The sequence below is a fragment of the Motacilla alba genome, chromosome 6 (genome assembly GCF_015832195.1).
Source record: "Motacilla alba alba isolate MOTALB_02 chromosome 6, Motacilla_alba_V1.0_pri, whole genome shotgun sequence".
NCBI lineage: Eukaryota > Metazoa > Chordata > Aves > Passeriformes > Motacillidae > Motacilla > Motacilla alba.
In genome coordinates, this window is record NC_052021.1 from 15,321,981 (window position 1) to 15,346,290 (window position 24,310).

At 40.3% G+C, this 24,310-nt stretch overlaps 2 protein-coding genes across 5 annotated transcripts in view; one reads left to right on the forward strand and one right to left on the reverse strand.

Annotated features, from left to right (window-relative positions):
* LOC119702688 (basic salivary proline-rich protein 2-like) overlaps nucleotides 1–15,660 on the forward strand; it is a 50,549-nt gene extending 34,889 nt beyond the window's left edge. The window contains exons 1-3 of one of the 4 annotated variants that reach the window (XR_005257418.1): nucleotides 3,758–3,890; nucleotides 9,595–9,707; nucleotides 15,524–15,660. The gene's annotated coding sequence lies outside the window, so the exon portion shown is untranslated. Of the gene's footprint in view, nucleotides 1–3,757; nucleotides 3,891–9,594; nucleotides 9,708–15,523 lie in introns of those variants that run through there. The other 3 variants (XM_038141149.1, XR_005257417.1, XM_038141150.1) reach the window with 3 other exon arrangements.
* On the reverse strand, nucleotides 11,096–19,568 carry PLAU (plasminogen activator, urokinase). Its single transcript, XM_038141144.1, has 11 exons — nucleotides 19,520–19,568; nucleotides 17,893–18,003; nucleotides 17,260–17,311; nucleotides 16,989–17,093; nucleotides 16,291–16,456; nucleotides 15,941–16,026; nucleotides 15,631–15,820; nucleotides 14,846–15,000; nucleotides 13,798–13,938; nucleotides 13,112–13,260; nucleotides 11,096–12,289 (listed from the first exon to the last, which is right to left on the reverse strand). Exons 2-11 carry the CDS (start codon nucleotides 17,950–17,952, stop codon nucleotides 12,095–12,097), a joined length of 1,299 nt encoding a protein of 432 aa, XP_037997072.1. The 5' UTR covers nucleotides 17,953–18,003; nucleotides 19,520–19,568; the 3' UTR covers nucleotides 11,096–12,094.
* Between the last annotated feature and the right edge of the window lie 4,742 nt (nucleotides 19,569–24,310).

Consider the following 24,310-nt stretch of genomic DNA (forward strand, 5'->3'; position numbering starts at 1 on the left):
GGAAATTCAGATTTAAGACCAGGGACAAAGTGAATAATCGTTTTTAGGCTGGTTTTACTCTAATTAATATTAGATTTGTTAATGTTTTGAGTCTTCATTTATACAAACAAAACCCCCTGAATTGTTTCTTTTCCAACAAGAATGATGGGTTTTTTCAATGTACATTTTCAACAGAAGAAATAATGTAATTGTTACAATTTTATGATTACTTGAGAAAGAATTATAATAAGCTATTGAGGGGGTGGGGGGAGAGGAGGGCTGGGGTGGGCTGTGATAAAAAGAAAACACAGTAAATAACCAGTTTTTTAAAAGATCCTCTATTCATCCTGGGTAGCACCTTTTCTTCTAGTGGAATTCAGCACTTCCTTTGGAATTTTGTAGCTTTCTTGCAAGAGGAAGCAGAAGGACAGGCAGTGGTATCTTCTCTCTGGCTGCCAGTGATGAGACCCAAGGCAGAAGCATGAAATTGTGTCAGGGGAGATTTGGGTTGGGTATTAGGGTTCTTCACCCAGCGGGTGGTTGGGCACTGGAACCACTCCCCAGGGCACTGGTCAGAGCACCAAACCTGCCAAAGTTGAAGAAGTGCTTAGACAACACTGTCAGGCACGTGGTGTGGTTGTTGATGCTGTCCTGTGCAGGGCCAGGAGTTGGACTTTGATGATCCTTGTAGGTCCCTTACAACTCAGAATACTCTGTGATTCTGTGATTATAGTAAGAAAATCTGTACTATATATATTTGCATGATATGCCTCCTTATGTAAGGTGGATGTACCCAGTGAATGGAGAAATGTTGCAACTATTAAAATCTATTTTTAGAGACGGACAAGCACAGAAGGAAAGGGAGCACACAAGTTAGAGTAGGTTTTCTGGTGAAGAGACCAGGAGTACCCTCCAAAGAGTGCAGGAAATGCACCCCAGGCTCTTGAAGTGTCTGTAACTACTCTTAGACTGAACATCTGATGTTGAGATTTGAGAACTGAATGTTTGATAGCTGAAGAGTGATGTATCAGCACCATGCTCCAAAAGATCTGAAGAAGTTATTGGCTGTGTTCGTGCTTTGAAAGGCCCAATAACCTTTGGTGTCAGAGAATTAAAAAATCAGGAGCTGTCCATGATGAATGACCCTAGTAGAAGAATTAACTTATGCAAGCCAATCAGAGTGTTTGCACTAAGGTGCACAATTCTGTGTTCACACATGTGCCAGAAGATATCAGTTCTCTGGACCGTTCATCCCAGTGACACAAGTTAAGTATCTGCCATTGCTGTGGCTTTAATAACCTTCCTGCAGGTGCTGGGAGGCTGCCACACAGAGTGCAGCCCGAGCAGTAACAGTAGGAGCTGCTTCATTAGACTCCCTTCTTCAGCAGGGCCTGGGAATGATGGTGACTTAATTCCCATTTTTGCATGAGAGAGATCTTTCCTGTGTAATGCAATCTTGAATTTATGTAGCATATGTTAATAGGTCACATGAATCTTGTTGAGGAAACTTATTACTTGATGGATAGCATTCATTTAATTCATAACTGAATGCTCTAGAAAGACTTCTGTGCTGAATTATCTTCACATTCTCAGGCAGAATTTATCCTTAATTAAAAAAAAAAAAAAAGCAGCAAAGCTATTTACTTATCCTTGGCATTTAAATCACCATTTTTTGCAAAAGATATAAATTCTAGAAATATTTTTTTAAATCACTGAAGATTAAGACAATTATTTGCCTCTTCCTTTAACTTCTGAATCAATACCGGTTGCCACAGCTTGGTCACATTTGCTGTCAAAACACAGTACATCATATATCTGTAGCAGAAATAGATCTAAAAAGAATGGAGGGTTTGGCATCATTTTAGAACTTAAGTGATGCATAAAGATGATCAATAGTTACCTTAAAAGTGGGTAATTTTTATGTGCTGTGCTCTTGTAATAGTCTAACAGAGTAAGTAACAAACCTATTTAAATGTTACAAAACCTGTTTCTAATGAGGGTGAGTAATTTGTGAGAAATGCAGAATATCTCAGCATTCTGACTGATGTCATGTTTGTTTGCCATCTGCAGAATGAGATTAAATAAGTGTTTGCTTTTGTTAATTTGCTTCTGTAAGCAATACTGAGTTCTGTTCATGTGTAAAGAAGAAAATAATCTTTGACATTATCTTTAATAGAAGGATGAATTAGGATTCTTAGTATTTGCCATATATCTTATATTTCTTAAAAATATATTAATTTGATAATTCAGAGCCTGAAAAAGTTTCTTAATCTTAAAATTTTCCAGTCATGGATGCTTTAACAGTTTCTTGTTTCCAAGGTTCAGAATGATAGTGTCTGGGTCATGGGCTTCCTAAGATTTGGTAACAAGTGATAACACAAATCAGACAACTGTAGCAGAGGGGGGTACAGACTTATTTATTGAACACATTCAAGTGCTCTCTGGCTGGATGCTCTGTTAATCTTTGTGTTACACCTTTTTAATATTGTAATGCTATTCTTAATTTCAGAACAGAACAACTTCTTGAACAAATTGATAAGATTTATCATTTTAGCTGTGCACCAATGCCTGAATAGATCACAATAATTGGTCAATGTAAGATCAGTTGGGTGCTGAAAATGTTGATGCACCTTCCGGTGGCAGCGTGTTTTCAGAAATCACTTTACCATACATCGCTTCCCCGCCTGAATGTGTCAGATGTGAAGAATCATGGAAAGTAAATTGTGAACAAACTTTTGCCTATTATCTGAGTGTGTTTGCACTACCTTAAGAAAGCAGTTAAGGACTGAGTAGAAACTTTGTGGGTGTTGTCTTGAAGTTAAAATTTCAAACGTCCAAAATCCAAGAGATTAAACCAGTTCAAAACAACTTGCACTGTGTTGTTCTAACTGGGGGACAGGAAAATACTTGTCTCTGTTTGTGTGTAGCGAGTGACAGAAGTGGTCTGGAGAAGGGTCAGCATCTCTCAGGCCAGAGCAGCGAGTTGGTTCCTACTTAGACGTGGCCACACGGCCTATAGTTAATATTCTTATAAAAGTATGGGAATTACTACTTTCATAAGAAGGGTTACAGCCTCGCACCACCGCGGTAGCCCGGGATGTCCCTTGGGGAAGGCACCATCCCCTCTCCACGGCGTTTGTATGACAGCACGCACGGCTGCCGCAGTCTGGGCCGCCCGGCTCTGTCTTTGCACGCCCCGCTGGCTGGGGGCTTCCTGCAGCCGCCGTGCCCATCCCACCGTCCCGGCCCCGCCGTGCCCATCCCCTCCGTGCCCATCCCACCGTCCCGGCCCCGCCGTGCCCATCCCGCCGTGCCCATCCCACCGTCCCGGCCCCGCCGTCCCCATCCCCTCCGTGCCCATCCCGCCGTGCCCATCCCGCCGTGCCCATCCCCGCCGTGCCCATCCCGCCGTGTCCATCCCGCCGTGTCCATCCCGCCGTGCCCGTCCCGCCGTGCCCATCCCGCCGTGCCCATCCCCGCCGTGCCCATCCCGCCGTGCCCATCCCCTCCGTGCCCGTCCCGCCGTGCCCGTCCCGCCGTGCCCGTCCCGCCGTGCCCATCCCCGCCGTGCCCGTCCCGCCGTGCCCATCCCCTCCGTGCCCATCCCGCCGTGCCCATCCCGCCGTGCCCATCCCCTCCGTGCCCATCCCCGCCGTGCCCATCCCGCCGTGCCCATCCCGCCGTGCCCATCCCCTCCGTGCCCATCCCGCCGTGCCGGCCCCGCCGCCGCGAGGCGCGGGCGCCCCCAGCGGAGCCGGCAGCGCGGAGGCGGCGGGAGATGCTCTCAGCAGATGCTCGCAAGCGGCAGCAGTTGGCGGGCACGTTTTAATGATCCAGAGCTTTAGAGCGGCTCAGGGAGGATCACTGTCAGCGTTCCCACTCAACACAATTATAACTGCTACTCTTCTTAGGTAAGATTTAGTATTGCCGCTTTTGCTTGTGCTTTGTGTGCCAGATCAGCTCTGGCTGTGCTATTTCAGTCGAGCTTGTGCTTTGTTGGAGGAAAGTGGTTATGTGGTGTAGTATGCTTTTGCAGGTTCTCCTTAAACACTTTTCCCGCTGTTTCCATGCCTTCCACGACTTCCTGTGAACGTGACATTAAATAACTTGCTTTTATTTGGTTTTGTTTGGTTTTCGTTTTGGTTGTCGGGGCTTTTTGGTTTAGGGGGGTTTTGTTTGTTTGTTCTTTTATGTTTTGTTCACGAAGAAATTGTCTTTGTTGTGCCAAGGGTTTCTCGTAAGGACAGCGTTCTGGCCGTTCTGCTGCTGTAGAGGGTGCTAGCTAGCATTACCTGAAGTCTAGATAGATAGGAAAATTCAGGATTATAAATGTCAGTGAGGAGTCACAGACTTGTCTGCAGGATCATAGTTAGAAGTGACAAGTTATACACTTAAATTGCTGAGTAACTACTGTTTGTGCTAGGCTTACCTTTTTATAAGCACTGGGGTGGAAGGGGGGCAAAGGTTATTCTATAAATAAAACCACTTCGCTGTGATTTACGTGCTCAATGAATGGCCTGCGCATTGGCTGCTGGCGACAGTGTCTCCTTTTGCGAGGCTGCTCCCCCATCTAGCGGCAGGTCTGTACCTTGGCTGCCGGGACAGGGATGAGATGCTCCTCACTGCCCGCCGTAGGCACCTAACTTACTCATGGATTTGAACAGCAGCAAGTGCGGCAGCCATCAAAGTTGGGGTCTTTCTAGACCAATCAATAAAAGACATACTTAATTTTTCTGCAGATATTCATAAAACTTTTAATAGAGAAGAATAGGATTTAAATCAGGGAAACCACCTTGTCTGCTGTGAGCTTTATGGGTGTGAGATTATTTCATGTAAAACGAGAGATGAGGCTGGCCCAAACACTTAGTACTAAATCTGGAGATAAGAATTCAGTAATCTTGTAGATCATTCAGTATTAAAGGTGTGCTTGTCAGAGCTGTATTTACATTCTCCCTTTAAAACATTATTTTTCTAATAGCTCACAAGGCTCCAAAATGATCTGATTACCTGTATCTTTGAGCTGAAGACTTTTACATTTCTTTTCTGTAAAGCTTAATGTATAAACCCTGTCTTGACGTATCTTTGTTTCCATACCAAGATTCTGTTACTAAAAATACAACACTAAAAGATCTGTTTGGCAGTGGGTTTGTTATTAATAAAAATTAGCCATTGGCTACTGTGCTGTGATACCTGTAACATGGTTGGGTTACTGGTAACCTTCTGTGAGAGAAAGCTCCTACAGAAATGCTCTTTGCCATGGGGGACTGTAATGTTAATGGTAGTGTCCAGGCAAGTTTAACAGATACCAGACCAAGAAAACCCAATAATTAAATAGCATCTAATCTTGATTGTCCCTATAGAAATTAGAATATACCAGCAGATATAGCTATTTTCTCATTCAGGTTTAATGAAGGAGCTCAGATGCTGGAGATCTGTGGGATTCCTTGGGATTAAGTCAGTAAAATACATTACATATATATAAAAACTTCAGCCCTTGACATGAATGTTTAGTAGGAAAAAGCATAGCAGAAAATCTCTGGTAGTTGTGAAATTTGAACCTTGTTACCGCAGTCTTTGTAGCTGTGAAATTGTCCCATCAGGCAAAGATAATTAACTTATTTAAACCAATGTAATGAAAACTATAATATTTCTTGTACCTGCATACTTGTCTCTTTATTTCTACTGACACAAAGTCTGTCAGTGCAAGTGCCAGCATGGGTCTGTATAGTCTGGCCCTGGAGTCTGGAGTATTTTCATTGGGATTCTGTATCTGGTTCCAGAGAGTTCTTTAAACATTGCTGTCTCCTGGTATTTTCAATGTATTAATAATGCATCTTTTTATTATTATTGCAGGTTTGTTGATATAAAAAACTGCTGACATAGATCACAGTCAGGCGACAAACTTTGTTTTTAAGCTTTGCAGTTGAAAGCACTCATAAACTTGGGAGGCTGAAATCCACTGTTTCTTTATCTTCTTCCACCACTTATCATCTTATATGTTTGACAGCTCTGTTGCCTCTGAACAGTCAGTATTTTTCCTGGCCATATGATTGTTTTCATGCTTGAGGAGGACGTATGTGTATTTTATGTCTAGAATAGGACTGTTAAAATAAAAACTGTTCCAAACTTTTAAGAGTAAAGCTTGTGGCTGGTATAATTTTCCCTGTGAATGTTTTAAAATCCCTTTAATTTAATTTTAAGGCTGAGCCAAGGTGACCATCAGAAAACATTTCTGTAGCCTGGTTTCAGCTACAGAATGTAAAATAATCTGATTTGTCTCTCCAGGTAATAAAAAGATCTCTTGATGCTGTGTGTATTAGAACAAGCCCATTGTAGAGGATACAGATAATGTAAGACAGAGCATTCTTAGAGACCAAAAGATTTAATATGTAAGATAAACCTAATTGCAGTTATTTTAGATGGAACTGGGTTGTTCTGGAAAAATATTTCTAATTTATCTGTATCTGTCTAATTTGAACTAAATTAGCAATTGCTTGTTCTTTAAGAGGATACATAAAATGTGATGTCTTTAATCAAATACACTGTTCCCAAATGCAAGATGTCTAAGGGAAATAATTTCTGAGATAAGTCAATTCAGTTTTGAATGGCAGCTACTTAAACCCCTTTGCTGTCCTGCAGTGTTGGCTCAGGTATGGTCTAGCAAGGTCTAGAGCAAAATTTGACTGTTTAAGGCAGTCCTTCATGTGGCTGGGGCTGCTGTTAACATAGCACGTAAGTATGTAAGCATGTTTAAAAATAAAAATATTATCCAATCACACAAATTTGCAATGTGTCAGACTTTGCAGGTGCATGTGAAGATGAAGGAGTTGGAACATTAGTGAAAATTCTTTTGACATGGGTGCTAACATGCTGTAGTAATGCCAAGTACATGCTGTGATCTTCACGGAACAGCTGCAATTTCAACAGCTGTAGTGATGTTCTGGTTCATGTCACTTGGGCATGCTTTGTTTTAACTTAGGCTGAAGGTTTGTGCCACAAGGCAAGAAAATTTAGGGAAGAATTTGTGGTAAGTAACTCTTAACTACTGCTGTTGATGTTACGAATTTACTGCACTTGGAACATCCCAGCTGTGACTGGCAGAGATACTTTGGTTCATTTCTAATAAATGTGAAACTGCCTGTGGATGTGTAAATGTGTCCATCTGGTTTTCTGGAATTATACTGTCACCAAACAGGCACCAAGTCCCAAAATGCATAAGTCTGTGACTAGCAAAGTCTCGTGGTTGCCTGTAATTTTCATCTTCTTCTATGATTGCTTCTTACAATAATACTGAGCTTTGGGAGATTTTGTCACACACCCAGAGGCCTCTAGCTCAAAGCACACTGAGGTAATTCATGTGCATGATGCCAAGTCATAGCATTACATACAAACCACTTTTCAGTTACTCAGTAGAAAAAATAACATTTCCACTATCCAATGGGGGATAATAATTTTACTCTCTTGCCAGTTGCACATGTTATTCATTGACATTATTTTGTCCAGTGGGACATGGAAACAATTTGATTCTAGTCCTTTCTAGAATATTATTTTGTTAAGATTCACTGAAAGGTTTGCTCAAAACTCTTTATAGTTATTAGTCCAGTTATTAATTCAGAAATTCAGACTTTTTTCTTTCATAGGACCCATTTCTTAAAGCCACTTTTAAAAAAGATGGGTAAATTGTGTAATATGATTTCTAAATCTCCCTGCAATGTCTGTATTTTCATGTAGTCATCTCAGTCACTGAGCATGTTCTTTGATTTCATAATAACAGCAGGGAACCTGAGGTTAAATGATTTCTCAAAATACCTTTCAGTTGCATTGCAAGAATCCAAACCAGCTATTTTATTTCTGTTTAAATTTTTCTTGAAAAATTCCAGTGAATGAGGCTCAACACCACTCAGTTCCATTTATTTCATGCTTCACTACTCTTACCAGTAATTTCATAATATTTCAGTTCAGTTTCCCTTCCTGCAAACAAGATTATTGTTTATCACTCCATCTCCAGAAGATGCAGAGAACAGTTTATTCCCTTCTCTGCTTCAGCCTTTTCTCTTTTGAAGAAAATGTCCCTTGTAGATTTTGCTTCTCTGGAGTGTTTTCAGTCTTTTCTGCTTGTCATGTTCTTGACCACTGATTACTGTTGTCTTCTCATCAAGAAGAATGACACTCAAAACAAAACACAGCGGACTGTTTGCCTTGTCCTGATGTTTACAAACTGTGCTCTGAAGTACCTGTCAGTTTGTTTACAGTTTTATACTCAACACTGTTGACTTAAATCCAGCCTGTGGTCTGCAATGCTTTCTGGATCTGTTTTAATACCAGTCATCACTCGTCTGCTTCTGTGAATTTGGTTATTCCTGTTTGTCTTTGCTGTCTGGTTCATTTTCAATGACTCTGGATTGCTGCATTCACTCTGGATTCTGTTTGGATGCTGGTATTCTCACAGCCCTTTCCAGCTTCAAAGATCATTGGTGTATCCTACCAGGCAGATGCTGCCTAAATCCGAATGAGTCAACTTGTTGGCTGCAGCTATGGAACTGCACACAGGAACTGAGCATACTGCTCATGTGGGTCTGCATCTCCTTTTGCTGTTCATTAAGTACATAGTCCTTGTTCCTCCAAATGCATGTGTTTCCACTTCTCATAGTTCCATTTCATTCACTTGCCAAAAGGTCAAACAGCTCAACCCAAATTCTGTTCAGATTGTCCACTTGTATATTGCATGAGATGTGATGGATTTGGAAGGGTTATGCCAGACCACGTTTGAACCCAGATTTTTTTCTTCAATGAATATATAGTGTTTCAAATATGTCACTTTTTTAACTTCAGCTTAAGATGGAAATATCTGAAACCTGAAATTACAAGACTGATGGATGCAGAAAGATTTGATTAGCTTTTAATGGATAAATTCTGTACTCATGAGGCCTAAAACAAGAGCTGTGGTTAGGTGTCAGAAGTGAGCCAAAGGCTTAGTGACTAAATAGTCTTGTTGGGTTTTTAGTTCAGGTTTCAATATGCACAAGTAAAATACTCTCATGCAATTCCACATGTAAGTGGTACAACAAATAGGTGATCATGTGTTACATTTCCTCATCCCTTAGTTTTTTTTTTTTTTTAACAGATTTTATTTTTAAGTGCTTTGAGTCACATTTTAGTTTCACTTCCATGAAGAAAGCTTCAGCTATATAAGGTCAAGTGGTCTGTTCATTCAGGATGCATCACTTCCTTCTAAGAGCTGACAGGTTAAACAAGCTTCCTCTGTGCTCTGGACACATCGGATACTGCTTTTTCCTCTTTATTTGATGTCTTTCTTCTGTGGGAGGATTGAAGATAAGTAGGAACTTGAGCTCATGTTAGTCATGCTTCTAAGGCTTCCGAGAGTATGATCTCTTCACTTGGGCTGCTGCCCATCTCTGGGCTGTTTCTAAATGCTTGTTGGACTCCTATTCTGTTCCTCTCTAGAGCCAGCAAATACCTGAAGTCAATGAACCATATTAACTAAGAGTAGCTTTATGATATCACATTTTGTCTTGCATGTATGTTTCTACCCAGCAGATACCCAATATCTTCCAAAACCATTCTCTCACTGGTCATGTTCTTGTCATTCTGCAGGGGTGTTTACCAGCCTCTATGCACAGTTCTCTGGGCCGTTTCCATCTTCACCAGCACCTCAACCTGGATTAACACCTGCTCACTCTCTGCAACATGGAAAGAGAATATTTCCTGTGGGTTCTGTTGCAGGAAGTTTTGCTAAACTGTGCTCTCATCTTTGCCCTTCATTTTTCCAGGCTCTGATTACTAGCCAGGCAGCTGATACTGTAGCTGTGGGGCCAAAATTATGCAAAGAACATTGAAGGAGACTATAAAATGGTATAGCAGCCAGAGCAGAGATGTATGTAAAGTGTATGTTTGTCTAAAAATTTCTGTTGGAATAACTTCTCCAATATAAACTAAACAAATAAGATGCACACCCAAACAACATCTAAATGCTCTCTACTTTCAAGATCCTGTCTTTATTTATACTTTACTTAGAATTCCCTAGACTTCAGACTGAAGGACACCTAAATGCAAGTTTTATTTTTCACTCCTTTTTAATTCTTACTTATATTCATAATGATGGAAATAACTTGAAATTTAAATTATATCTCTACATAGAAAAAGCTTAGAGAAATTGATGATAAATGTGTTGTCCATTGCAATGAAAATCGTATGCAATGGCCATGAAGGTATTTATATTCTCCACCTGTTGAAGAGTCACTGATTTAAGTATTTTGATAAGTATTAAAGGGGAATAGTAAAGTAAGAAAGTTGTAGCATACCAAAAGACGTGCTTAAAACCTAGAATATTTTTGTCTAAAACTGTATTACCATTGCTTACTTTGGGCATGAAGCATTCTCTGCCAGCACTAGTGAAGCAGTCCTGGTAGTTGCTGTCTACAAAAGAAGCAGTGAAGAGGTATTTTTCTTCTCACAGTCTCTAGTCTCCCATCTCTCACATGAGATTCTCTAACTCCAGAAACAATGCAATTGTAACCAGCTCCCTGCACAAACTTGAACTGGGACTCCACAAACTTACCCCAAATAGCTTTACCACACACAGTGGAAAACTCCACTAATAAATTTATTTGCAGATCCCAAACAGAAATTGTATTGCCTGGCAGTTTGCAACCCAGCATTGTCAGTAATCATTTCATGTTTCAGTAGTGCTTGGTGTCCCTGTACACCACTGGGCTGTCAGGGCATTAGTCACAGCACAGTCACACAGTTGTCAACTCTCACTCCTGACAGCTCAGAGCCAGGCAGATCTGTGGGAAAAGGGAAGTATTGTCCCACCCCTTTAATAGAGAGGGGACTGAAGTCTAAGGGCACATGACAACAATAACAGCACTACAAAGAGTGGAGTTGTTACCTAGTTCAGTCTTGAGTCTCAAGGACCAGACTTCATCAAGGTTCTTTTTCCTTTCTTTCCATCATCAGTGTGCAAGGTTCATGAACCCAGACTACATGAAGCTACAGCTGTAGTAGCCTTTTCACAGACACCCATGTGCTTTTTGGAAAAAGAAACTTCAGCTTATGCACATCAAATCCTTCACTAATATTCCTGTTTTACTAAGGAAGATTACAGTCAGATTAGAACTTAATAATGACAATTCTCTTTTGAGTCAATCTTCTATTTTCCAAAGAGGAGAAACACACATAAGAAGAAGGCTTTTTTAATGATAGTTAACATCCATAATACAAACAATAAGTTAAACACAGTAAAAATAATTTAAATAAAGCTTGAGGTTCCAGCCCTCATACAAATAATCCAAATCTACAAAACAAAGACAAGTTTAAAAATAAACCCAGAATAAGTCTTGGAGGGAAAAAAAAAAATCGCTTCCATATAATATCAGTTAAATGAATGGACATTTCTGACTTTTGATGCCTGCAGCATTCAACAAATGCCAAGTCCTTAAATATTCTCCAGAGTGTATAGGTAGATGTAAAGGTTGCATAATCAGACTTTCCAGGGGACACAGACACCTTCACATGTGATCTGGAAGTCCAGCAAGTTTCCAATTTGCCTTCTTGCAGCACAATTCTTAAGTTAAATACATTAAGAGTTTGTAATGTTGATTCAGCTACTACTTCTTTTTCCCCCAATTTTTTGATGCCAAGTCTGACCACTCTCTCAGTACTGGCCTTAACAGGCTAGGTTTTTGGGACTTAAGACTTCGTGTTATTCAGTACAATGAGGGGAGATTTTAGACTCAGGTCATGTATAAAATGAATACTTGAGTTAAGTAAGTCAAAACTGTATCAATATTTCCAGAGCAAATGCTGGGTCATAAATGAAGTAGACAGCTAACTTGCTATGCATAGTATCATACATGGGAATACTCATTTAAATGTTAAATATTTTAGCTTCCCACTGAGTGGTTTCCAGGTAATTCAGAGTAGTAAGATAATAATCAACCCTCTCTCTGCCTCATGCCTCAGGAACACTGATGTGAGTGACTGACCACACAAGCATTCAAAATGAGAGCCTCTTATGACATTCAGGTCTTCACTGTCCTGGTGTCAGTGTAGGCAAAATTTTGTTCATTTCAGTCCAGCTGTCAAAAATAGGTCACTTTGGTTCAGGAAGAAAACGACTCTTGGCAGCTAACCCATTCATGCTGGAGTCAATCCAGTTAAGGTATTGAGTAACTCGGGTGTAAACACCAGGCTTGTTTTCCTTTGCACAGCCATCTCCCCAGCTGACAATCCCATAAACCATCATCCTGCCATTGTGCTCACAGACCATGGGGCCACCGGAATCTCCCTGACAACAGAAAGAGAACATATTAGGTCATTTTCTGCAGATGGAGGCTGTGATTGTTTTTCTAGCGTTAAGCAAGCTAGTGAGGACCTATGAGCTAAAGCTTTCATCTTTGAGAACATTGTTTTGATGGAACAGAAGGTTTGGCATCTACTGTGACTTGAACGATCTCTAAAGCTGAGGAGGTCTCTAGTTCCCCCATCAAGGTACCAGGAGAATAGTTACCTTGGAAAACAACCCTCCATCCCCCATCCTAAGTTCAAAAGCACAGATATTAGACTAGTGATACAAGGTCAAGGCCAATGTGCCCTTTCATCATCACAGAATCAACTGCCTCCCTGTCCATAAGGTACTTTTACACTTGAGGAGGCTTGTTCTCTTCAGTGGCTCCTATGGTCACTCTGCCCAGTAAGGTGCCGGAAAATAAATCTAGTTTTGAGGAACCTGGAGGAGCTCAGTGTCCCCTGTAATCTACCCTTGCAAAGCTATAGTTAATGTGCAAGCTGAGATTAGAACAGTTGCTATATAGCTCTGATGGACATCTATCAGCTAATGCTTGACTAGGTTGAAAATAAGGCCTTGAGGAAAAACAGCAGCTAAGACACTGCACTTCTTACACCTCCAAAGGGGGTAAAACCTAACTCTGGGTTCCAACTTTATTCCTGATATTTGGCCACATGACAGGTCAACTCCACTTGACATAGTAATTTCTAGTTACATTAGAGACTCTTGTGACTAGTAGAATTACAAGATGCTGCCAACTGATCCATATAGTAGTATACATTCATTTGAAATTATTTAGAAAATAAAACAAACAAATTTTACCTTGCAGGCATCAATCTGCCATGTAGGATCCCCAGCACAGACCATGTTGTCAGTAACTCTGATATTGTCATAGTATTCATATTTGCATTTGCTCTGTGATATTAAGCTCACAGTGGCTGACATCAGTTTCTGAGCATAGAAGATGTCATCTGAAAAAAAAAATCATTATTTTCACCCTCCAAAAAACAAAAAGCAGCAAGAAACCTCCCCATAACACAATTTCTGCACTTAAATTAGCATAACCATTCCAATTCTCCATTGAGGTTCTTACGTCCACCTTATGGTTGGCTTTTACTGTTCATAAATTAGTTTCAAAGAGAAAAATGAATGATCCAAATACAAAAGATAAAGTTTAGTTTTTAGAGGGAAAGAGTTAAATAATTTTGATGGTAATCCTCCCATACAGCTTTCATTTTTTTTCTGCTCCTCATCACATCAGGAACAATAGAAATTGGGGTTTATATCTCGCCTTACTTTGAATGGTTGATGAAAGAGAGAAGCATCAGATAGGAAATGCTAGAGACAACTAGAGAAAATGATAGCAAAGGTCATCTTCAAGAGATGCACATGGAATACATACAATAGAAAGGAATCCCTTTTCAATACTTCACAGATCATAGTGTAAAAATCATCACATTCCCACCACTGTGGAAGACCAACTCTGGGAAGAGAAGTCATTTACTTACAAAAATCTTGTTTTCCATAGCCAGCTATTTCACAGTGTGTATTCTCCTTTAAGTAGAGGTTCCTCTCTGGCAAGCAGACTGTTCTGACATACTTGGATTCTACTGCACACTGTCCAGAAGTTGTCCTTATCCTTATCAAAGCTATAAAACAAGTCAAAAAAGATATAGTTTTCCTCCTCAAGTTCTGACAATAGCAGTACTTGGTACAATTAATGGGAATAGCTGCAATTGTATTTGGTTCTGGTTACACATGGCTCCCCTCATTGCTTTTGGAATGAGTTGTTACTTAATAACAACAACATTAGTTTCCCGACACTAAAATTGACAAATGTTCCAACTTAAACTTGCTTCCTCAAAGGATAGGGGCTGATAGCTCAGGCAAAAGAGTCTTCTGCAAGATTATCTTTAGATGTTTTATAAGATCAAATTTCTGACTGGCTGTAGAGGGCAGTACCCACTATCCTGAACAGCTTACAAAGATATTCTTGGATTTTTTTTTACTTCAGCAGCAGCAGGAATCTGGAAGGCGTGGTAGAGTTCTAAATGTCAAGTGCAAGAGTGAGAAGTCTGGTCAAGTTGCAAAAACCCATCTCTGACATGGTTGCTTTAGGAATAGGCTTGTGAAACCCAGACTTTCATAAAAGTCTGAATTAATTCAGGATAACCTTCAGCTAATGAGGTAGCTGATATGGCATTCCCATGCTATATGGTGAAACCAACTGTGCAGGCATTTTTTCATCTTTTGCTATACATACAGTCTGATCTTTAGACACATAATAACATGACAGAAATGCAATGCTGCCACCAGTGCTTATGGAAAAGCTATGTCTACCACAGGTCCAGAGACTGCTTGCGAGGTAATGCATCCGATATGTACCACAACCAAAACTTATACAAGTGCAGAAACTATCAGCACAGGCCTAGTTTTCAGACTGCTCCTGTTCCCCCTCTTCCCATGTCTGGTTCTACTTCTCTTAGATGTATGCCCCAATTATGCAGCCTTCCCCTATCCCAGTGTTTTAAAGGCTTATATTAAGACAACACTTACCAATATCATTCTCGTTGCCACCTGTGTCATCTGTAAAGTCAGGGTGAGAGATGATTTCATCAACCATGAATACTTGTTCTTTATCATCAGTAACATTCAGTATGGACTTTCCAAGGAAGACTTTGTAGACAGATTTGTTTATTTGTCTTCTTGATCTGAGTGAGAGTAGAGAGATTGATGAAGACTACTGATTTCTGATAGTAAGGTCAAACTACTGAGATCCAGTCCCAGTTCTGTTTCATATTTATTTTAATGCTGATAAGAAAAAAAGTAAACTTTAATCCGCTTTCAAAGTTGATCCGATATTCTGAAGAAAAGCATCCTCATTTTCCATTTGAGGAGATTAAGATAGATATTCAGACATTTTTAAACATGCCTAACTAGTTGCTACTAATCAAAGGCGTTGGCCTTAAGAATCCCCTGCAGGATGCCAAAAGGATCAGCTTTCCATAGAAAAGTCAACAAAAAACAGCCATAGATGTGTTACACAGCTCATCATCATCACTACAGTTAAGTTTGGGGAAGGCTGAGGTAAAAATGAAATCCTGGCACCAATATGCACAGAATGGTTTTGATTGCATCCCACCCAACTGTCCACATCTTGCTAGTTCATTCTGCTAGATGTGGGCTCCCAGAGGCTTAATGTTTCTTTGCTGCTCTTGTTTTGTTCAATCAAAGGAACATCGTTATTGTGGTGCATTCCAAAGGGCTGCTCAGGGAGCATCACACCAAGAAATCAGTTGAAGAAGGTGTCAACTAAGAAGCCCATGGAATTGGAAACTTACGGAGTGTGGAAACAGTGTGCTGCTGTGAGCACCCAGCAAGGGTCAATGAGGCTGCCACCACACAGGAAGTGCTCCGTGCCCCTTATGGTCTGGAAGATGCCTGCTATCCAAGGCTGAGACTCAACCTCTGCCTGCTTTCCACCAACAATCTTGAAGTTCTTACTGATGCTCCTTTGACCACATGTAGGCCCTGTGAAAAGAAAAATTTCATTCAGATGTTCTTACAAATAAACTCCAAACTTGTGCTATTGAAAATAAAATTGAAAAAAACAAACAAAACCCCAATTGTGTTGAAACTAGTATTACTTACCACACTTCTCTATGTTGCAAGGTGTTTCTTGAATGGCAGATCCCCTTTTGGTGTAACACCAAGGTCTGCTCCTTCCATTTGGGTTTCTAAAAGATAAAAACAGTGTTCTTTTCATAAAGACAGTTTTAAAACCAGTCATAATATTTTAAAATTCCAAGTGTTCTGGAAAAATCAAAATATTTTATTTTAAGATATGCCAGGGAAAAGAATGCTTTGGAAACTCACATTCCAAATATTTTATTCAATAATTCACCTCTGTAATGTTATTTTTTAAAAACATGTTTCTCAGTGAAGCATCTCTGGGGCTGTGATAATGAAAGTTATCACAAGAAGAGTGATGCTTTTCTTACCTGCAGTAGCTGTGTTTGCCCAGCCCAAGCTGCAAAGCATTCTCTGAGTAAGCATGGTAACGACCCCTCCTGACTAGTGAGGGCAAGTTCCATGGCAGACATTTGTCTTCTGTTGCCATCCCTCTGTAGTCCTTCCCATTTTCAGTATAGCATGTGCTGTCAGTGTCTGAGAAAATAAATATTTTATTAGCATCATGCTCTTGTTTATAATTGTTCTGTGACAGACATGGACAAATCCTTCTAATAAGGAAAAAAGTTCTTGCATTACACTCAAAAACAGATGCAAAATCCAGACTGACTAGATACTGTTTTTAAATTTGCTCTGAATGGATTTTGAGCATCAAGTATCTTATACTTTAAAGCATGCATGTTATTTCTTTAACAGTTTAAGTGAATTTCACAGTCTAATAAGTTCTTCTGCTTCTGACCACCCACAAACTAGTTCATTTTTTCCACCCCAAACTAAAAGTAAGGTTGAGGTAAGCAACCTTAATGAGGAGGCAGGGACAAAGAAATTGGAGATCCTGATTTTGCACCACCATTTTCTTGCTTCTCATCATTTAGTCTGTTAGCACAAACTGCTAAAGGCTATCCAGTCATATCTCTGGCTAATGCTTTCACTTGCCATTTCATATTAATTCTCTATCTTTTAGACCTTTCCAATCAATTTAGTTAGCATTAAGGAAGACATACTCTACCTAGTTCACAGTGAATCCCAGTGTATCCATCTGGACAGATGCAACGACCAATTCCACTAAAGAGGTAATAGGTAATGCATGTTCCTCCATTAAAGCAAGGGCATTCTGTAAGTCAAAGACATCACTAATTATAGGCAAACATTTGAATGCAGAGGTGAAATGTAATTTAAAATTAAGTTTTAGGTGTTTCAGTATTATTAATGGTCTTTTGTTGTATAAGTACAGGATAATAAGTTCTTTTTAGGTTCAAATCGAACAGGCAGATGCTTACCCTTGTGTTCTGATCTGCGTTTATATAGCTTGTAGTATTTCCAGCTATAAATCTACAGGAAAAGAAAAAAAAAAGGATTTTAAGGAGGCAGTTCCTTTTATGTGGTTTGATAATCTTTTCCCTACTCTGTTCCCTACTGCATACCTTCAACAGTTTACTTTTTTGCATGTAGCTACCTGCTGAACCCGCTCTGCGGCATCTGGATATGAATGAGAAGTGAAGCTCTAATTAAGCAAAGCAGAATGGGGAATGAAAACTAATCCCATGTCATGCAAACAAAAACCACCGAAGAACCCCAGGATCAGAAAAGCCCCACTGAGCTGTGCCACTGCATCAGGTCAACATCACAATTATTTATGCTGTAGGAACATAGGCAGCTCTTAATGGTCCCTAAAACAGGGAAGGAAACTTCACCCACTCCACCAAGCAGTGCAGCAAAGATGCAACATTCATCAACTGCCCCTATCATTTTGCTGACCTTGGTGCTTCACATTTGTGCCATAGAATGAAAGCCAGAAAATTTATTCAACAATGGATTCTTGTTCTGTCCCTCAAGGTTTTCCCTCTGCTTTGCAGGCTGGGTATGCCTTTCTCCATGAAATAAGATTAGCTTTTGATATACTTAAAACTTACAGACTCTAGTCCCGTGACAAGTGCACTCAAGATTACTGTGAGGAGGATGAGTAACTTCATGTTGTTAGTTAACTTCTCCCTTTGTTCTTCTTCTATCTGTATTATTTAATTCTGAAAATAAAAGAGGAATTTAGTGTCATGCTGTAGCCTGCAGTGCCAGCTTTCTTGCTTCTGTTGTCTTCAGTTGGTTTCAGAATAAATTACAACCCAACTGATGAAGAATTAAGCTTTTACTTGCAGCAGGATATCTGGTTATTATTTCCATATATTAAATTAGAGGTTATATTCTGAAGCTTTTTTTGTACAGACAGCAATAAAACCAGATTTGTTTTTAAGAGTGTAATTGAAGCAGGGAAAGAGAAATTGGAAAAATCCATACTCCATTTTCCAGTGTGGACTAAAAGTTGGAAATTGGCAGATGTATTTAGCTGCTGCCCAACTGTTTGTGCCTATTTAACTGACCATTGCTACCTTGACCAAAAGCACTGAGCATGCAGCTTCAGGGTATGAAAGAGAAAGCTCCGTTTTTCAGTCCCTCTGTAGTTATCAGCTACATATCGTTGCTGCTCAGCACTTAGGTATACCTGGCCACCTGAGCGAGTGCCTCTGACCACTGCCAACTCTTGAAAGTCTGTTGGTGATGTTGCCTCACTTATTTTCAGTATTAGAGGTTTATAACATATTCTGTCTTGATTTCTTATATGCTGCTGAATCCTGTAGCCAAACACATATAACAATCTTTCCAATGGGAAACAATTACCTTGTAATAACAATGGGGGTATAATAAAGTCCCATATGTCTTTTTCTCTTTTTAAATTGTAATGTAAGTCATGGGAGTATTTTTTTAAAACATTCTCACTTTTAGAAAACTGTAAAACTTGATTTTTAAAAGATTAAAAAAAAAAAAAAAAAAAGCAATGCAGTAGAAGAGGATGTACAGAACTGAGCTGTACACTGTACCTGCTTCAGGTTTCTATATTGGACTAATTCCAGTTTGGTCCTGCAGACTGAATGCCTGCTGATATGTGGATTGCACCTTCTAGTTTTACTTTATTTGGAAGAAATGGAGTGCAAGTACTCTATAGCTCATTATTGAATACTCCTAACACATGTGAAGTTCACACACGCAGGGATGTGAACCAAAATACAGGGTGTAGAGAAGATCACTAGATTCATTTGGAAAATAGACACTATACAAATGAAAATGCTAATGCAGATGCAACCTTTGCTGGTAAGGTCCATCATGCAAGAAAGCAAATTATGCCCCAGGTACTTGGCTGTGCATGCTTTTCAGATTCAGATGAATTTTTAGCAGATATACTTCCTTAAACATTATGACAATTATTTTTAGCAGCAATGAAAGTAATTTATTCTTTGCTACTATAATTAGTTTCCCAGGCCCAGCCTCCACACCACAAACAGCAGTACCGCTGATTCCTTTAAAAATTCTGGCATACTGTGGCAACTAGAACTGACCTTTCCCGCAGCTGCGATACTGCATCGCAGCAGCTTTTTTTTCTTTTCGAATTTCAATGTAATTTTAAGAGCAATCGTTTCATCCCGATCGGTTTAGACGCGGCGCTGGTGCCTTCAGCTGCCAGCTGGTTTTTAAGGACACGGCACTTACCGGCTGCGGAGCGGGGCGGCGGCGCTGCGGCGGCTGCCGGGACGCAGCGCGCTGCGGGCTCTATAAAGGCCGGCCCGGGGCGGGGCCGCCGCCGCTGCCGCCCCGGGGCGGCTCCGCTCCGCTCCAGAGCGCTCCGAACAGAGTGCCGGGTGACTCAAGGGGGGAATTTTTTATGCTGCTTTTTAGTTTCGAGGAAGGGGAGTATGGTCAGGGCGAGTAAACAGCTTTGTACGGGGTAAGATTTCTGGAAGGGGCTCCTTGGCTTCCCCACAGTAGTCAGTAATTCTTTAGGGACATTTATAAAAGCAAAAGAGAAATGTAAGTGAGAGCTATGAAAGGAATGACTAGAAACATGCCTGGAGACTTGACAGAATGATAACAATGATAACAAGTATGTATATATGCATTAGCAATAAACATAGCATGACTATGAAACATGGCTGGAGATACAAGCAAATGTGGTGTATTATTCATATGGTGCTACCCATAACGAGAGAAGCACAAGTGATTTTTTTTAACTAATAGAGGATTAAACTCTTTCAGGTGTGGGTAAAACACAGCCCGCTGGGAGGGAGTATTGGGTCAGAATGCACTCGAAGCTCTGGGTGTGTTTTCAGAGAGCTGTCTTCAGCTGAAACACAGGACATCGGGGCGAGTAGGGTGCAGTTCTCATGCCAGCTGGAATCTGTTAGGACTCGGGGCTTACAGCAGTTGCTAAACTCATCTCCTCCAAATTACTTATGCTCCCTTGGCCCTGTGCAATCTTCTGCTCGTGAGAAAGTGGTCATGGTTTTCTTATAATGTCTGCATCCCAAAGAAGTACTCAAAGCAGCTCATTTCATGAGATGAGGATGGAAATTTGAAGTGACAGATGTCTAAGAATGCAGACCCAGTACAATAGGTAGTCTTTCCTGGCCCGGTTAAATGGGATTTGGTTCACATTATGCTGCGATGTTATAGCAGTGCAGTGAATAACAGCAAACCAGTACATAATATTTGTGGGTGTATTCATAGGGTTTAGCTTCAGGTAGTGCAGGTGACTAAAGTGAGGTGGGTGTCTACAGGCTGTGTAGCTGATGAAGAGCAGTTTCTTTAGAGGTCAGGTCAGAGAAGTAGTTGACCTGAAATTCCCTCAAGAGAAATGTTTTCATAACTTGACAATTCAGAGCTTAAGGAGACTACCTTTCTATGTTTGCCATGTAACAACTGGTGTGACCACGGCTCAGCTTTCTTCTTCCCTCCCCATTTTCTATCTGTGTCAATCTGTGGTATAACCATACCTTTATTTAGGTACTATCTGCTTGCATGCTCTCTTTCTTTCTGTTCAGATCTTCAGGCTCACATTAGAACAGATCTCACATTTGCAGAAAGCACATGGAGTTCACTTTGCTGAATGGCAGGAACTGAGGAGAAACAGCTCAAGCTGGGACTCCATAAGTGAGCATAGGCAAGGAATAAGCCTTTCTGAATTTCAGGAGAGAAATGTGTCTCACATGCTCTGGTGACTTAATATATCAACATCATAAGTAATAAGACCCTCTAAGAAACATGGCAGAAAGTATAAGGGTAGAATCCCCATGGCGCTCTGTATTTCTGAGGAGTGGCTATCAACTAAACTTATCCAAAGGAATAAATTCTGCCGAGGGGAAAATAATCCAGATTTTAAAAGCAGTCTGAAACATTTACTCAATTAATTTTAATACACCAACTTTACACATAATAAATGAAGAAATAGGTCATAGTTTGATTCAGCAGGAAGAGCAGGGAAATGCAGGAAGAGGGGAGCTCCTCAGGCCTGGGCAGCACCTCTCCTTCCTCCTCCATGCTCCCAAGGAAGAGTCTCTAAGCCTTCCTCAAACTATCCTTCTGGGAAAAAACCCTAGAGCAACTGTTTCCTCGTTGATGTTTTTGTTTCCTGAGAAGTGTGATCAGTTATCCTTTCCCTGAACCTTTGACCAAGCTTTGCAGATGACCCCTGTTCCTACTTTTCTCCCTAAAACCTGCAGGTTCTTGTTTTCCAGATCCAAGAACCAAAAACTTCTGTTGTCTTCACTCTGATACAAGATACAGCAAGATTCAAATCTCCCTTTTTCTGCCATTTGTCATATACTCAGGTTTTACTGAAATACTTCACTTCTTGAGTACATCTAGAAGGCCCCACTGGAGGGAGAAGTGACTTGGGCTGCAGTGTCACTGTCTTTCAATCAGACTGGTGACAGCTACGGATGAGAAATTCGGACGTGTTTGCAGTGCTGCTTTAAAGCCATCCAATTCCTTTGGTCTATTGTACATATATGTACTACCTAGATAGGTAAATGAGTTATAGTGGCACTGGACTGCACTGAACTGAAAATGTGGTAGTAGAAATATATCCAAGCCAGCTGCACATAAGTTTGTTTTGGTGTTCCAAGTAACCTCTCAGCTGCATTATCTCTGTGAGCATTAAATGACTCTTAGGGAAGCAGAGATGCATGAGATAATTTCCAGTGCCTAGATTCACTGAGCTGGCTGATGGCTGGCACAGCAACAGCTGAAGTGAAGTTTCAGGTAAAAGAAATCCTTGGAACCTTGTCATGTGCCCTGCCTTAAGGCAGAGACCTTGGAAAATCTGTAGCATGGCACTTCTGCCATGTCCTCCGTCTGACCTCAAAGCTGGACCTGTCAGCACAGATGGGAAATGCACATGCTCAGGGAGTGGGAGGGATGAAACAGGACCGGTTCTGCTACCAAGAGATTTTCAGTAGCTTCAGGGTCAGCATTTGTTCTCTATTGCATGTCTCAAGAGTTCAGAAGGGCCTGGTTACAGGCCATGTCTTCTGTCCAGGACGAGACTGTGATAGGACAGAGGAAAAGCAGGTCTTTATAACTCAAAAGCAAAGTTGTTTGGGAAAAACAGAGAAAAAAGTTAAATGCCTACTGTAAGACTCTCAGTGGAAGTGGAACTTACTTGCTCAGTAGATTCTGATTATGAGAAGTCATGAGGCTTAAGAGAGAAACACTTGTACAGACTCGTGAACAAGTTTTGTATTTTGAGAGCCACGTTGTGCTTTCCACAGTTTATTTCCTTTTCCTTTACACGTCCATGGTTTCATCACTTCAGCCTCTTACTGAAATTTGGCAGAGGTGTAGGCAGGATGGAAGGAGGAAAGATTTCTGAAGAAAAAGACACGGTAAAGGAAGTGCTAGAGTGACCTTGTAGAAGGTACTTTACCTGCTTAGTAGGAGTACAGTATCTACATGAGAAAAAACTCAAGTCATTTGCTCTTTTTTGTAGTCAGGGCTGTTAATAATAGGGCCTTATATATTTCTCTGTGTGCACCTAGATTATATCACAGAGTAAAGAAAATGCATACACCTATTATGAGCTCCTAATGTGATTTGAGTCTGCAGTCATATAGCACTTCTCTAAATAGAAGTCAGATGAGGTGGATCTACCCTGAAGAGCAAGTAGTATCAGACCCACAGCCAGGCAGTTCTTGGGTTACTGTGATTTTGTGTTTTAGTTTTCAGTTCCAAATAAAAATCTTGCTGATTCTTTTCATTTATTGTTGAAGTAACTTGAATGTTTCAGACTAATCAGCCAGCCTGACTTAGCAAATTTAGGAAAGATAACATTCCATTCCAGCTAGATGAGAACGCTGACCCTCAGAGAAATACAGGGGGTTTATCTCATGGTGGTGTACTGAAAGAGATTGTGAGGTTTGCATTGTTCTGCAGAAGTTGCTGCAGTGGAGGTATTATTGGTTACAGTGTTCACTTTCACAGCTGATGATAAAATACTAAAACTCAAGAGAAATACCATCCACCATTGACTCTGGTGGTCCATCAGTAAACCCCAAAAGGCTAGAACTTTCAGGGAGTTGAATAACTCTATTTATAGTAGTAGCAAGAACTGCTACAGAAGTGCTGTTCTACAAGGAAAATTTAGGCCTCAGGCTTTATATTGCCTGAAGTCTGATGGTCATTTTGTGCATGTTCTGGCAGCATGTTCGGGCGTGTTGTATCCAGCATAAGTAACATCAGAATTAGTCCTTTGACTAGGAAAATGTGTACTTTGCCAATGGGAATTTCAAGTCCTCTCTACTCGTGGTACATTATGAATGGAGAAGTTTAAATTTGCATAAAAGCAGTTATGTGTGCTTAAACCTCTGTCATCTCAAATGAAAGAGCAGGGTTAAACCACACAGTGAGTATTTGCTTAGTGATTAAGAATACAAAAGTTAAGAAAACACCTAGAAGTCATGCCAAAAGATTGATGTGACTTGTCATCTCTATAACAATAATGGCTTGTTGTTGTCAGTTTTGTTAAAGAAATTCGTTTATCATTGAATTAAACAGCCCCAGCTATGGATATAGAATTTACAGAACATAGCTATATTTACCATTGCTTTATGTATTGGAGTGTAGCTTCAAACTCGAACTGTGTTTGATTACAGTCAATTTGGGATTAGGGTAGAAAGGATTTTAAGTCAGTCAGAAAGTGTGTTACAAGTTGAAAGGAAATTTTCCAGTAAAAAGTTGATGTAGATTATTTTGTCTTCATCTTGAAAAACATGGGTACTTTTACAGTAAAACATTTTGTATTCTCTCTCTGATGTTATCCAAGTTAAATTTTTAAATCAGTTTACTTCTAGCTCTTGAGATAATAACTGGAATTACTGAATAAACCATTAGATTTTGAAATGTAAACAAATATATTTCAAATGTTATGTATCACTATTCATAAAGTTAAAAATATAAAGCTCACTCTTTAATCTTATTTTCGCAAATTACTGTTTGTATGAGTCCCAG